We start from the raw sequence: 15728 nt of genomic DNA, 5'->3' as shown, positions 1-15728 counted from the left end.
GGTGGGTTTATACACCATAAGTTAAAGTGAATTTATAGTCAAAATGTAAAATCATATATTAATTTCCACATTGTATTTCAATTATTTCTAGCCTGAATGATCCTGACGTTAGTGATCTTACTTTGTGAAGATAGCTACACATTTAATTCCTTGAATTCTGTGACATGTAGTCACAATGTATTGTTGATAGGCACATACACAACAGTGGAAGCAGTGACCCAAAAAAAAAAAAAAGGGACACACTTCCACAGGTATAGGCCGATATATGTAAACATTAGGACTGACACATAACGGATTTACTATAGGCAAAGAAAATGTTCACTTTGCAAGGGAAGTTTCCCTTGAGCATAGAGAATGAGATGAAGCTCTGTCCAACATCCAATCATGTACAAGCAAGAATGCTGTTTTTTTTCTATTTTCCTTGCACGTGATTGGGTTTTCTTTGCAAAGTGAAATTTCACCACACACTATGCTCTGGGGAAAATTCCCTTGCAAAGTGAAAACCCTGCTTGCCTTTATTAAGCCAACCCCAAAAAGCCTAAAAGCCTATGGGCACACATACACAAACATACCAAAAAAACATGACCTTTAGCGGAACACCAGAATAAAATAGATTTTTAATAGTTAGATGGTGCCAAGTTTAGTTACCTGTAATGATCGGTATTGTACCTTTACGGCTGGCTGCTGGGGGGGGTCCAAAAATGTTCAGTCGTAGTCCATGCCACATACAGCGAGACCTTTGATCTTCCCACTATACGGCAGCGACTTCCAGTCTCTTACAACGAGGATAAGGGGGTTGCTCAGTCAGCACTTCCTTCATTTAGAAAGCATACAGGGGGAGATTTACTAAAACTGGAGCACTGAGAATTTGGGGCAGCTGTGCATGGTAGTCAGCTTCTAACTTCAGCGTGTTCAATTAAACTTTCATAATAAAACCTGGAAGCTGATTGGTTTCTCTGCAGAGCTGCTCCAGATTTTGCACGCTCCGGTTTTAGTAAATCAACCCCAGTTTTCTTTTCATTAAATAATAGGCATTATCTGATTGGATTGGGGTAGATTGTACCATTAATCTGCCCTTCCCCCATCTTGTCTAATCAGAAAACGCCTTTTATCCATTGAAAAAAATACAGTTTCTGAATGGAGGCGGTGGAGCGTGAGCGACTTCCCATCCTCACACTATAAGAGAAGGGAGAAGAATAAAGCTCTCACTGTATGAGAAGTGGGACAAATTAAAATGTCTGCACCCCCTAAGCGTTACACATTAATCCACTTGATTTAGACTTTGAGTAATTCAAGCAGGATTTGAATGACTCCCCTATCAGTAGATGAATATGTTGATACCAGTCTTCTGTGACCTCTGTGCAGTGGTTTTGCACAGAGCAACCAAGATCCTCCTCTCAGGTCCCTCCCTCCTGCCCCCACAGCAAGCAGCTTGCTGTGGGGGCACCCGTGCTGAACCGCTGCTCTGTGTGTCCATTCAGACATGGAACCACAACTTGGCCTCGGCCCCTCTTGCTTCTCATTGGCTCACTGACTTTGATGGACAGCTGCGGATAGAATGCATTAAGATAAAAAAACCTGACTTTACAACCACTTTGGTACTTAAAAGGAGTCTGTAGGTGGCGCCTGGACTACCAGGGCAGGAAGAAGTTTACATTGAATGGGCTCGGGCACTTGTGTCTAAGAGTCTTACAGTGCATATTTTGGGAAGCTTCTGGCAGAAAAATCAAGTGTGGATGGGAATATTTTAATACACCTGTATGCATGCAACCCTGTGCAGCTAACGTGGCCAATCTCACTGGAAAGACAGTTTCAGGAAGCAGATAAAAACAAGTAGCTAATAAAGCAGACCACCATCATGATAAATCCACAAGTCATTCCCATTTATTTTATTCACAACAGGAAAATATACAGCTCTTTTCATAAGTCTCTTGAGGTGGATGCATAGAGAACAAATGTATACCTTGATGAGAAAACATAAAAAGCAGTTCAGCCAAAATTGGCAGAGATAGCGTTCAATCCTCTGATGAGTCTTTATTGTCATCTGGGAGCCCAGCACAACTAAAGACCTGGCATAGGAATGAAGTGTGCCCTATTCCACAGAAAGCAGATGCCATTTTTAGCATTGTACTATAGTTTTTATATATAATCAGCAGTAGGGACACATTTGTAAACACTGTTATTCAGCGACTCATAGCACCCAGGTTTTAGTGTAGTCAGATTTGATTGGCCTGTACGAGTTAACAAAACTTCACTCTCAATAATCTGCTGCCAATTATCTGACCAGTCAAATGGATGTTTTAACAAAGAGGACAAAAACATTAATATCATTCCTTTGTTAAAAAATTCTAACATAGGATAACTTAGTGTGATGTTGCATAAAGTACAAGTGATATAAAACAGTTTGGTCACTAAATATCAAACTTATTCAGAAAGAGTAGAGACAAACTAGGTACAAGGTAGGCTATTCAGGTATCCAGTGCATGTATAAAAACTACAAAGCTGGGAAAAGGCTACAGTAACAAAAAACGCATTGGAACAGAGTAACCTGAAACACCCCAGTAATTCAAAAACTTTATTAATCTCAAACCAGTCTATGGTTTCATTTACACGAATAGTGTAGTTTTCAAGTGCTAACTACAGCATTAAAACCCATTCAGCACTTCATGCAGCTTGTTTAGTTTAAGCTGCTGCAATATATACTTTAAAAAGCAGTTTGACCTAAAGGAAATTGTCATGAAACAAAAAGGGAGGCTGCCACACGTGACTTCTTTTGAAAATGCTAGTTGCCTGGCTATTATACAGGTAACTTTGTCATCTGTACATTAGTTCCAGGTCAGTGTCTAAGTGATGAAGTTGGAGACAGCCAGGCAGCTAACATTTACTGAAGGTGTTCAGCAATGGCAGCCTTCTTATCTCTCTTGGTACAGGCTCCCTAGAACAAAAAATATATCCCCTAATTACTATGACTAGAAGGTAAATGAAACAGTTTCAAGCTCATTGCTGACTACATTGTAATGGAAGTGTATGATGTAGCCCAATTTGAAGAGAAAGCACCATCAAGTTTGGCTTGTTCAGGGGCTAGGACACTCACTTCCATGACCATATGAAGAAAAGAACTGGCCTGGAAGGGCCAAATGGGAATAAAAGAACAAGGTACAGATTGTTATATTTGAAGGGGCTCTTGCTAGTCAACAAAAATACTTTTCTTCATGCTTTATGTTAGTTGTATTAGGAGAAACACTTATTCATCGAGCACAAGTTTAACTGAGCAACTACATTTCTATAACCATGTATAACAGACATTTAACTGGTACAAGGGCCATGTTATGTCACATTTGATTGGCCAAAGTACTAGTTAAATGACCATATACTGAGTTCAGGTAGTAACCACTTATTCCCTTTATATAGCAATATAAAGGGTTATAGGACAGTGGTCACTCCCAAGAGCTTTGCTCCTGATCTTGCTATCACACAAGGATGGCCGTAAGGCTTTTGACAGGACAAAATAATCCAATCTCCAGCCAACATTCTTGCCCCGAGCATTCATCATGTAGGTCCAGAAGGTGTAGGCATATGGCTTGTCGGGATACAGCTCACGGAAGCTGTCCAGGAAGCCTTCAGCCAACAGAGCTCCAAATCCCTCCCGTTCCTGTGGGGTGAAACCAGGGGTCTTCTTGTTAGTTTTGGGATTTTTTAGATCAATCTCCTGGTGAGCAACATTTAAGTCACCACACAAAATAAGTGGCTTTTTGCTGTCCAATTCTTTCAAGTAAGCACGAAAGTCTACATCCCAGCGTTGACGGTAATCTAGACGTACCAGGCCGCGACTGGAATTGGGAACATAGGCAGTTACCAAGTAAAAGGATTCATACTCTGCAGTAATTACACGGCCTTCCTTATCATGCTCTTCAATTCCTAATGAAACAAAGCACAAAAAGTTAAGAGCTGCATTAACAAAAAACAATATGCCCATTTTTACAGGGAGGGGAAAAAACACATACACAAAAAAAAAAAAAAAAAAAATTATATATATATATATATATATATATATATATATATATATATATATATATATATATATATATATATATATATATATATATATAGCTGTCAGAGCACGATAGCGGGTAACTTGTGGAAGATTAGCACACCAGTGCTTCATAGAGTGAATGCAGGAAACTACATTTTTATTTTTTTTTTAAGGTTAACCTGCACGATTCTAAAAAAAAATAAAAAAGGGAATGAGAATCACAATTTTTTTGCTTAGAATAAAGATCACAATTCTCGTCGTAACATCATCTTTAACATTATACAACAAAATTGGGCTAACTTTGCTTTTATATATATATATATATATATATATATATATATATATATATATATATATATTTATATATTGTTTGGGGTTCTAATTTTCTAGCAAAAAAATACTGATTTTAACTTGTAAGCAACAAATGTCAGAAAAAGATTTAGTCTTTAAAGTGGTTGTAAACTCTCTATAACAGTGATGGTGAACCTTGGCACCCCAGATGTTTTGGAACTACATTTTTCATGATTCTCATGCACTCTGCAGTGTATTTGAGCATCATGGGAAATGTAGTTCCAAAACATCTGGGGTGCCAATGTTCGCCATCACTGCTCTATAACCTAAAAACACACCACAACCTGCAAGACAGAGGCATAATGAGTTAGTATGCATAGCATACTAGCTCATTATGAAATAACTACCTTACAACAAAGCTGTGAGTTATTTCCGTGGACGCCAGCTCTAGCACTGTGATTGGCAGGAGCTGCAATGATGCGCATGCGTGCAGGTGCCACCAGTCACGGCACAGCTACCGAAGAAACGTCACGAGTGAGCCGTTTCTTCAGTGCACATGTGGCGATGACATCAGCACATGTGGATATAGTGAATATCTCCTAAACGGTGCAAGTTTAGGAGATGTTCACGGTACCTACAGGTAAGCCTTATTATAGGTTTACCTGTAGGTAAAAGTGGTAGTAAAGGGTTTACAATCACTTTAAGTGGTTAAACCGACCTAATTTACAGACTGAATTTCATCCCTTTGATCCAATAGAACCAAATGATACTTTGTTTATAGTTATCTCTCAGTGCTGAGAAATGTTGATAAACATTGGAGGCTCTTTTTTTTTGACAGCATTGTTTACATAGAATCATGGAAATGCCAGATTAAAGGAGGTTGTAAACCTCTGAAAAACAAGAACAAAAAAAAACCCTGCAAGACAAAAAGCATAATGAGCTAGTATGCATTGCTTTGAAATGCTTACCTCAGAGCGATGCCCTGAATTGGCATCGGCATTCCAAGCCAGTACACGGCGGACATCTTCCACCAGAGTTATGACCCATTTCTTCAGTGCGCATGCGCCAATGTCAGCAGCAAGACATATACTGAAAAAGTGGTGCATATACGGTAAAAGTGGTGTAACAGAGTTTACAGCCACTTTAAGATTGTGAGGGGGGTTTGTATCGAGATTGTGTTTTTTTTAACGATTAATCGTGCAGCTCTACTGCCGACAGAACGAAACGAAATTAAAAGTGCAGCGCCAGCCTTAGCTTCTGTGTTACAAACATTTTGATTCTTAAAAGTGACTGGCTTTTTGGACCTTTTTGATCACTACGCAGACTATTTGGTGCATGGAGCATGCATGCTGTTATATCAACTTGCCTTTAGGGACTTTTTGATTAATGTACAGACTTTTTCTTGTATGAGGATTATTGAGTTCATGATTCATTTACTATTCCCTCCAAATTGTGCATCACTCAACTATTGAATTAGGTGTCTTTTAGTTATTTATTGTGTATCCAATATTGTGATAGCTGCTTTTTGCTTAGATTTTGTATTGTTCTACCAAAAGCACAGTTTCATTTTGTGTTACCAACATAACTGAATGAGTATGATCATTGATCTCTCCTTCTCAAGGCTATGTTCAGACAAACGCACACACCTCTCTTTTGCTGTGCCCTCTTAATAAAAAATAAAAACACACATCACATATTAATTCCAATGTAAAGAAATGTAGATCTTTCACATACCAATGCCATAGGAGACATTTACAGGTTTCTTCTTGCACAGCATTGCCACTCCACTATATCCTTCCTTTTCATTAGAACAAGCCCAGTACTTGTGAGGGTACTCAGGCATATCTTTAATGTCAGCAGGAAGGGCTTTTTCTGCACACTTTGTCTCCTGCAGACACAGGACATCTGGATCCTCCTCTCGTACCCACTAAAAATAATAATAATAATAAAAAAAAAAAAGTTTTACTCTGTTATAAGAAATACATAATGCAAATGCTACATTGCAAACCATTTGAAAAAAAAAAACCGTCCATTGTCAAATGTTTAACCACTTGCCTACTGGGCACTTAAACCCCCCTCCTGCCCAGACCAATTTTCAGCTTTCGGTGCTCTCACACTTTGAATGACAATTACTCAGTTATGTAATACTGTACCCAAATACATTTTTTGTCCTTTTTTTCATACAATAATAATAGAGCTTTCATTTGATGGCATTTGATGACCTCAGGGTTTTTTATTTTTTGCGCTATAAATTATAAAAACGTAAAATTTTGAAAAAAGAAAAAAAAACGCATTTTTCTTTGTTTCTGTAATTTTTCTTCATGAATTTTGGCCACAATTTATACCGCTACATATCTTTGTTAACCCAAATTAGTGAATATTATTTGGTCTTTGTGAAAGTTAGAGAGTCTACAAGCTATGGTGCAAATCATAAAAAATTGATCACACCTGATGTACTGGTGGCCTATCTCATTTCTTGCGACCCGAACAAGCCAGGAAAGTACAAATACCCCCCAAATTACCAGTTTGGAAAGTAGACATTCCAAGGTATTTAGTAAGAGGCATGGTGAGCTTTTTGGTGTTGTCATTTTTTCCAACAATGCTTTGCAAAATGAAGATTTTTTTTTACCAAATTGTCATTGTAATAGGTTATTTCTCTCACATGATTTCTCTCACTTTTCACAGCATAGCCACTTAGAAAGGCCCAACATGCAGGGAGCACCGTCAGGTGTTCTAGGAGCATAAATTACACATCTAATTTGTTGACTACCTTTACGCTTTTGAAGGCCCTGGAGCACCAGGACAATGACACAAGACACTGACGTGGCACTGATGACAGATGGCACCGATACTGATAACAGATGGCACGTGACACTGACAGGTGGCACTGGGGACATGCGGTTGTGTGTGCTAACTTACTTTTCACTGACGCTGCAGCACGGAAGCTCTCCCTCCTCACACGCTGTCTCTGTGTGAGGAGGGAGAGCCGGCGATGAGAGATGATCTGATATGTTTACATATGAGATCACCTCTCATTGGACATGCCGATCGAGTGCTAATTGGCCGCTGTAATTGGCCATTTAGCACGATCTGTGATTGGCTGTGTCCAATGGACACAGATCTTCCCTGATGCGTACCCGCGGTGGCGCACACAGGGGAAGTAAACAGGAGGATGTCCAGGCACAGTGGTGTAGTGGTTAGCACTCTCACCTAGCAGTAAGAAGGTCGCTGGTTCAAATCCCAAACACGACACTACCTGCCTGGAGTTTGCATGTTCTCCCTGTGCCTGCGTGGGTTTCCTCCGGGTACTCCGGTTTCCTCCCACAATCCAAAGACATGCAGGTAGGTTAATTGGCTTCTGTCCAAAATTGGCCTAGTATATGAATGGGGACCTTGGATTGTGTGCTCCTTGAGGATAGGGACCGATGTGGGTATAGCAATGTACAGGGAAAAGGGACAATTGTAGACACTCACTCAGGTTGAACTGGATGGACTGGTGTCTTTATTCAACCTAACTAACTATGAAACTATGAAACGTCCACCCGGCAATTAGCATCTGCACTGTACATGTCTTTTGGCTATAGCACGAGCGCAAAGTGGTTAACACCAAATTTATTAATGTTAACGAATATATTAATTTTGCCCATTCAGGCCAAAATGAGTCAGCATCTTTGCAAAACAGCCCTTTTGCAAGTCCTGCTGAGTAAGCTAAAATGCATGGCAGATGTTTCTGCCATGCAGGCACCAAGCAAAACACTTTGAGTAATAGGGATATTGTTGTCCTGCAATCAATCATAATGGGAAAGTTTTCAGTAACTTTTATGCCCTTTTTATTTATCACTGTGTATGTCCACTAATGGCTTTGTCTCAAAAAAAACATAAAAACACACCTTTAAAAGAAAAGGTAATATACTTGCCTGTCCTGCTGCCAATGCATTGGACTTGTCTTGAGGAGCTTCAGTATGTGGCAATTCTGTAAGTGTTGGATGCCTGGCACCCTGCTGCTTGCCGAAGTTCCACCAGCTGGCAGCTACGTCACTACTGGACACAAATGTAATAAAGCAGCCAGCAGGTGTAACCACGGCAAGCAGCAGGGTGCCAGGCAATCAACATTCCTGGGAGTATGTTAGACTGAAGATCCTACAGTTGGTGTAGATCTTGAAGAGAAGGAAATCCGAGGCATGGGTGGCAGGACATGCAAATATAATACCTTTTTTTTATTTTTTTGCAGTTAATGGATAAATTAAATAGAAGACTGCCTTTTAATTTTCCACCTTGCTATGAACAGTAGCTATAAACCTACTCACATTTACACCTTCTTTTTTGACCCATGCTCTGATGCCATCAACGTTCCATGAGCTTATCTTCCATGTGTACTTCTTGTCATCATCAGAAGTCAAATTATCAGGAGCATCCTCGTACACTGGAACAGGTTCTGCATCCTTTCCTCCTCCCTTCTTCCCTTTCTTGTTCTCAGGTTCTGAAAGGCATACATGGATATGAGGAAAAGTGAAGACAACAAGTCCCTGACCTGTTGCACACGGCCACCATTGTACCTACCCTCATCCTGCACAGCTTCGCTCTTGGCATCCTCCTTCTTCCCACGTTTTGGCATTCTGGCGGTGACAGAAAACAGACGCACACAGAACAGAGCACGGATCGTCTTGAATGCTCTACCTGCACATACAAAGGAAAAATGTTGAACCCAACTTCTTTGTCTCTTCTTAACAAGAAGCAAAACATAACCATAATAAAGCACCGATATTTTAAAGACCATATCCAGGAACATGAAAATGGTGCTGCCTCCACACTGCAAGGTTTAAATGTTTGTTTAGCTTCAGGGAGCCACAAAAAGCAAATTTACCTGATCCTCCACTTCCCCCATGCTGACCTATATTCCCCTATGCTCCAGCAGTGGACTGTGCATCAGCGTCCCCATGCCCAGTGGAGGGGTTTGGGCTCTGCATTGATCTTGATTATGTCAGAGGGCCTGTGACTGCTGAGCATAGGGGAGAAAAGGTTGTAGAGATCGGTTTTAGTCTGGTGGAAGCCTGAGGGAGGGGAGGATCGGGTTAATAAAGTACTTTGCCTTTACCCTAGGCATAAACTAGCATTTCATCCCTTGCATTGCAGGTGCAGCCCCACTACAAGGGTGCATTTTCCTTTGCCCAGGGCTGGGCCTTAAAATAATCCCACTATTGCAGAACACTGCAAACATCAAATGTTACACCTAACTACCAATTTTCAGATATTTTACATTTTGTGCACAAACATACCATTAGTGCTCAATAATCTGAAAAAAAAAATGCATTTGATTTTGCTAAATGTTGATAAAAGCAATTGTTAAAGTGACACTAAATATCTTTATTCTCCAAAACAAAATGCATACAGATCCACTGTAATCTATTCGTCACAAAACTGATTCTTATACCTCTTTCACACTGAGGCAGTTTTCAGGCGTTTTAGCACTACAAAAAGCACCTGTAAAGTGTCTAAAAACTGCCTTCCATTCATTGCAATGGGTGCCTTCTACCACTTGCGGGACGTTCGGAAAAGTCCTGCAAACCAAATCTTTGGGGAGGTTTGGGACTGCTGTATACAGCACTCCCAAAATGCCCCTGCCCATTGCAATGAATGGGCAGCGTTTCAGAAACCACCGCAACGCAGGAGTTTTTAACCCCTTCTTTGGGGTTAAAAGAGCACCGCTAGGAGCCGAAAAGCACTGCTTGAACAACGGTAAAGCACTTTGGCCAATCAGGAAACAGGTCTGACACCCTGTATCCTAATTGGCAGGGAGGAAGGTTAGTGTGAAAATAGCAAAAATGAATTTGCTATCGTCACACAATTGGGTTGGATCAGGGTGCACTCTCTGCGCCCCGCGCCCACCCTATTTTGAAGCCTATTAGAGCCTCTGGCTCCAATCAGGTGCTTCAAAAAGTACCACCCCCTTCCACCCCTGCCATGGAAATCCATGTGTCCAGAAAAGGGCCAGGCACATGGATGGGGAGGGCGGCACCCACAATGCACGGGTCGCCACTGGGGTTCACATCCATGCGATCCGATTCTGGTGCAGACAAAAAAAAAGATCCTGCACCAGCACGGTGTGATTTGAGCCATACAAATCCATGACACTCCAGAGACACTGCATGTAATTCGCACAAGAATGGGCTCGGGTTCCTGTGCGCATTACCTGCAGTGTCTTGCTCCACAGCAGTGTAAACTCAGGCTAAAAGAATATATTGTGCATGAACCCTTAGTCAAGATAATTCTGCCAGCGAGATCCTGTGTATAAACATCAGTTAGGCCCTGTGCAGATCTTACATTAGAAAGGATGGAAAAAAACTCTGGACATCCGCACTCCAGAAATAATCTATTTTCTTGTGCTTTTTATTACAAATTGAAAATCACATAACACAATCCACAGCAAAAGTGATACAGAACAAGGTGCTGACGCGTTTCACTATATTTAGTGCTTACTCATGGCTTATGCACTAAATATAGTGTGAAACGCGTCAGAACCTTGTTCTGTATCACTTTTGCTATGGATTGTGTTATGTGATCTTCAATTTGCAATAAAAAGTACAAGAAAATAGATTATTTCCGGAGTGCAGCTGTCCAGAGTTTTTTCCGTCCTCCCTCATCTGTGCATGTATTAGCCAGTACCCGGGGCTCTCTGTATGGAAGAGAAGTATTTGCCTTGGCGGATCAGCCTGAAGCGGTGGTTCTCGCTCTCCTGATCTTACATTAGTAGGAACTAGCCTTCCCTCTCGTGACTTACAGGCATTTCTGTGTTTCGCACATTTGCTTTAATCTGCTGCCCTATGCATGTTTGTCGCCCAAAGGAAGCTCTTGCACCTTTTTCGGAGTGCACAATTTTTAAACACATTTCTGCAGCAATTCTGCCACACAATTGCAGCAAAACAGCACAGCTTTAAGAATAATAATGCCCAAACATCCATTTTTGGAATCGTAGCAATTCTGCCCACAGTCCCAAATCACCTAATGTGAACTGGACCTGCGATGATGTCTGTGTGCAAGCATGACCAGAAAATGAAAATGTTCTTTGTAGGGACTAATTGCCTCCTGAACATCTCAACCACAAGTCAGCAATCACAATATTGTGTATTCATTTTTTTTCCCCTCTCCTTACGTGTGTGTGTGTGTGTGTACAAATCATAAGATCTATATTAGGGTGGACTTCAGATCTGCAGGGTTACACTGCTGTAGTGGAAGCTATTGTTTAGCACATGTGTCTGCAGACAGCATGCACTCTATGGCCGATCAGCACGAAGTATGAGATCCCACCGCACCATACAATCTCCCCCCTACACATAAACAATACATTTATACATTATGTTTCCATAGCCGATCCCTTATATACATACCGAACCCGGACACACACCTCCCTCTACAGCCTGCTCACACAGAACACAATAGACACCGGACCGGAAGTTCCACGAGCTGCTCGCCGGAAACACGTAGAGGCACACACAACAGAGACACGTGGGATCGGTGCGCTGGGGGTGTCACGTGACGTTCCAGCACCCGGGGAGGGAGAAGATGTACATGAGGAATACTGAGAGACATAGCTGAGAAGGAAGGGGAGGAATATAGAAGGTGAGTGTGTATACTGATACCATACATGACAATGGTGCACAGCATTGTAGAGGAGTTTTGTATATCCTGACTGACGTGTAGGGAATGGGATAGACAGAGGGCTCATAGGAGAGCTGCTTCCTCTTACTGTGTTGGGTAAAAATGAGGCTCAACACAAACATAGGGAAGAATTCTTCTTCCCCAGCAGGTGGCACTCCGCCTTGTTCCAGCTTTTGAATGTTCTCTATGCCAGCGGTCTCCAACCAGTGGTCTGTGCACCACTGATGGGCCATGAGAAAAGTTTGGTGGTCCGCAGGGTTTCTGCCACAAATCGACATTGTGGCGGATGCATGCAACTCACTGTTGCTAACAGTGTTGTTCTCAATGCACACTGACAGTCAATACTGTCGCTGCGCATTGATATGCAATGCCTCCTCTGTAGTTCTGACTCCTGTGGACTCAGAGGGAGGTGCCGGGAGTAATGCAGAGAGTGGGAGGTGAAGACGGATGGGACTTCTAGTGGCAGCGCTGATCACACAGACTGTGGGAGGGAGCACAGAGCTTGAGCACATGGCTGGACAAGGAGGTGAGATCCAATGATGAGTCTGTGGAATGCAGCAGTGTGATGCAAAGGGTCAGAGCATTGTGTGTATAAGGGATGTAAACTTCATGTAATTGGTCCGTGGGGTTCGAAATTGTGAGTTTAGTGGTCCAAAAGGTTGGCGACCACTGGTCTAGGTCACCATGTTCAGTGCAGGGTTGTGGACCCTCCTCTGGTCCTGATGACGTCAGGAACCTAGACCACTGGAGCATGGGGGGAAAAGAGGCTGCAAGGATTGGTCTAGGTCTAGAGGATCGGGTAAGTAAATCTTTTTTCATTCTCCCTAGAGCAGGGATCTCCAAACTTTCTAAAGAAAGAGCCAGTTTATTGTCCTTCAGACTTTGAAGGGGCTGAACTATGCTGTGTGGGAGTAAACAATACCCGATCTTTGCTATTAGGGGGAGAAATAGTTGGTGTCAGTGGGAGGAGGAATAGTGCCCTGTAGTTGGTGTCAGTGGGAGGAGGAATAGTGCCCTGTAGTTGGTGTCAGTGGGAGGAGGAATAGTGCCCTGTCGTTGGTGTCAGTGGGAGGAGGAATAGTGCCCTGTCGTTGGTGTCAGTGGGAGGAGGAATAGTGCCCTGTCGTTGGTGTCAGTGGGAGGAGGAATAGTGCCCTGTCGTTGGTGTCAGTGGGAGGAGGAATAGTGCCCTGTCGTTGGTGTCAGTGGGAGGAGGAATAGTGCCCTGTCGTTGGTGTCAGTGGGAGGAGGAATAGTGCCCTGTCGTTGGTGTCAGTGGGAGGAGGAATAGTGCCCTGTCGTTGGTGTCAGTGGGAGGAGGAATAGTGCCCTGTCGTTGGTGTCAGTGGGAGGAGGAATAGTGCCCTGTCGTTGGTGTCAGTGGGAGGAGGAATAGTGCCCTGTCGTTGGTGTCAGTGGGAGGAGGAATAGTGCCCTGTCGTTGGTGTCAGTGGGAGGAGGAATAGTGCCCTGTCGGTGTCAGTGGGAGGAGGAATAGTGCCCTGTCGTTGGTGTCAGTGGGAGGAGGAATAGTGCCCTGTCGTTGGTGTCAGTGGGAGGAGGAATAGTGCCCTGTCGTTGGTGTCAGTGGGAGGAGGAATAGTGCCCTGTCGTTGGTGTCAGTGGGAGGAGGAATAGTGCCCTGTCGTTGGTGTCAGTGGAAGGAGGAATAGTGCCCTGTCGTTGGAGTCGGTGGGAGGAGGAATAGTGCCCGGTCGTTGGGAGGAGGAATAGTGCCCGGTCGTTGGGAGGAGGAATAGTGCCCGGTCGTTGGTGTCAGTGGGAGGAGGAATAGTGCCCGGTCGTTGGTGTCAGTGGGGGAGGAATAATGCCCTGTCGTTGGTGTCATTGGGGGGAGGAATAATGCCCTGTCGTTGGGGGGAGGAATAATGCCCCGTCGTTGGTGTCATTGGGGGGAGGAATAATGCCCCGTCGTTGGGGGGAGGAATAATGCCCCGTCGTTGGTGTCATTGGGGGGAGGAATAATGCCCCGTTGTTGGTGTCATTGGGGGGAGGAATAGTGCCCCGTCGTTGGTGTCGGTGGGAGGAGGAATAGTTCCCCGTCGGTGGGAGGAGGAATAGTGCCCCGTCGGTGGGAGGAGGAATAGTGCCCCGTCAGTGGGAGGAGGAATAGTGCCCCGTCGGTGGGAGGAGGAATAGTGCCCCGTCGGTGGGAGGAGGAATAGTGCCCCGTCGGTGAGAGGAGGAATAGTGCCCCGTCGGTGAGAGGAGGAATAGTGCCCCGTCGGTGGGAGGAGGAATATTGCCCCGTCGTTGGTGTCGGTGGGAGGAGGAAAAGTGCCCCGTCGGTGGGAGGAGGAAAAGTGCCCCGTCGGTGGGAGGAGGAAAAGTGCCCCGTCGGGAGGAGGAATAGTGCCCCATCGCTGGTGTCGGTGGGAGGAGTAATAGTGCCCCGTCGCTGGTGTCGGTGGGAGGAGTAATAGTGCCCCGTCGTTGGTGTCGGTGGGAGGAGGAATAGTGCCCCGTCGCTGGTGTCAGTGGGAGGAGGAATAGTGCCCCGTCGTTGGTGTCGGTGGGAGGAGGAATAGTGCCCCATCGTTGGTGTCGGTGGGAGGAGCAACAGTGCCCGTCGGTGTCAGTGGGAGGAGCAACAGTGCCCCATCGTTGCTGTCGGTGGGAGGAGGAATAATGCCCCGTCGATGGTGTTGGTGGGAGGAGGAATAATCCCCCGTCGATGGTGTTGGTGGGAGGAGGAATAATGCCCCGTCGATGGTGCCGGTGGGAGGAGGAATAATGCCCCGTCGATGGTGCCGGTGGGAGGAGGAATAATGCCCCGTCGATGGTGCCGGTGGGAGGAGGAATAATGCCCCGTCGATGGTGCCGGTGGGAGGAGGAATAATGCCCCGTCGATGGTGCCGGTGGGAGGAGGAATAATGCCCCGTCGGTGGGAGGAGGAATAGTGCCCCGTCGATGGTGTCAGTGGGAGGAGGTATAGTGCCCCGTCGATGGTGTCAGTGGGAGGAGGTATATCGGTGGGAGGAGGTATAGTGCCCTGTCGGCGGGAGGAGCAACAGTGCCCCGTCGTTGGTGTCGGCGGGAGGAGCAACAGTGCCCCGTCGGTGGGAGGAGCAACAGTGCCCCGTCGTTGGTGTCGGTGAGAGGAGGAACATTGCCCAGTCGGTGGGAGGAGAGATATTGCCCTGTCGTTGGTGTCGGTGGGAGGAGGAATATTGCCCCGTCGTTGGTGTCGGTGGGAGGAGGAATTTTGCCCCGTCGTTGGTGTCGGTGGGAGGAGGAATTTTGCCCCGCCGTTGGTGTCGGTGGGAGGAGGAATTTTGCCCCGCCGTTGGTGTCGGTGGGAGGAGGAATATTGCCCCGCCGTTGGTGTCGGTGGGAGGAGGAATATTGCCCCGCCGTTGGTGTCGGTGGGAGGAGGAATATTGCCCCGCCGTTGGTGTCGGTGGGAGGAGGAATATTGCCCCGCCGTTGGTGTCGGTGGGAGGAGGAATATTGCCCCGCCGTTGGTGTCGGTGGGAGGAGGAATATTGCCCCGTCGGTGGGAAGAGGAATATTGCCCCGTCGGTGGGGGGAGGAATAGTGGCCCATCATTGGTAAGGATGAGCTCAGGCGTGTTTGCAACCCGCACGTGTAGAGCTCGCTAGGAAGTCGGCACTGCACATTGCTAATCACAGGCAGTGAGACGTTGCCCTGATGCGTGGCTGCAGAGATTGAGAAATGTCTCATTGCCTGTCATAGCACTGTGCAGTACCGACTTCCTGGCGGGCTC

General features: G+C 45.0%; 2 protein-coding genes across 3 annotated transcripts in view; one reads left to right on the top strand and one right to left on the bottom strand.

Annotated features, from left to right (window-relative positions):
• Nucleotides 1-1862: 1862 nt before the first annotated feature.
• On the bottom strand, nucleotides 1863-11833 carry APEX1 (apurinic/apyrimidinic endodeoxyribonuclease 1). Of its 2 annotated transcripts, none has more exons than XM_077461122.1 (5): nucleotides 11710-11833; nucleotides 8885-9001; nucleotides 8632-8804; nucleotides 6059-6251; nucleotides 1863-3918 (listed from the first exon to the last, which is right to left on the bottom strand). In XM_077461122.1, exons 2-5 carry the CDS (start codon nucleotides 8937-8939, stop codon nucleotides 3404-3406), a joined length of 936 nt encoding a protein of 311 aa, XP_077317248.1. In that variant the 5' UTR covers nucleotides 8940-9001; nucleotides 11710-11833; the 3' UTR covers nucleotides 1863-3403. The 2 variants fall into 2 exon arrangements, with proteins under 2 accessions (XP_077317248.1, XP_077317249.1); XM_077461123.1 differs by having other exon boundaries at nucleotides 11727-11777.
• The window catches only part of OSGEP (O-sialoglycoprotein endopeptidase), a 29259-nt gene continuing 25332 nt past the window's right edge, over nucleotides 11802-15728 (top strand). The window contains exon 1 of the mRNA XM_077461121.1: nucleotides 11802-11941. The gene's annotated coding sequence lies outside the window, so the exon portion shown is untranslated. The remainder of the gene's footprint in view (nucleotides 11942-15728) is intronic.

This window comes from Lithobates pipiens, unplaced genomic scaffold (genome assembly GCF_037356315.1).
Source record: "Lithobates pipiens isolate NorthernLeopardFrog02 unplaced genomic scaffold, aLitPip1_a1.2 Scaffold_3, whole genome shotgun sequence".
Taxonomy (NCBI): Eukaryota; Metazoa; Chordata; class Amphibia; order Anura; family Ranidae; genus Lithobates; species Lithobates pipiens.
This window is presented reverse-complemented; position numbering and strand designations above follow the sequence as displayed.

What these genes read in the sequence shown, in the direction of transcription:
- APEX1 (XM_077461122.1), bottom strand. Translation starts at nt 8,939, where the DNA reads ATGCCAAAACGTGGGAAGAAGGAGGATGCCAAGAGCGAAGCTGTGCAG. An exon ending in CGAAGCTGTGCAGGATGAGG is followed by an intron (nt 8,805 to 8,884) that starts GTAGGTACAATG and finishes TATGCCTTTCAG; the next exon opens with AACCTGAGAACAAGAAAGGG. An exon ending in AAATGTCTCCTATGGCATTG is followed by an intron (nt 3,919 to 6,058) that starts GTATGTGAAAGA and finishes TTGTTTCATTAG; the next exon opens with GAATTGAAGAGCATGATAAG.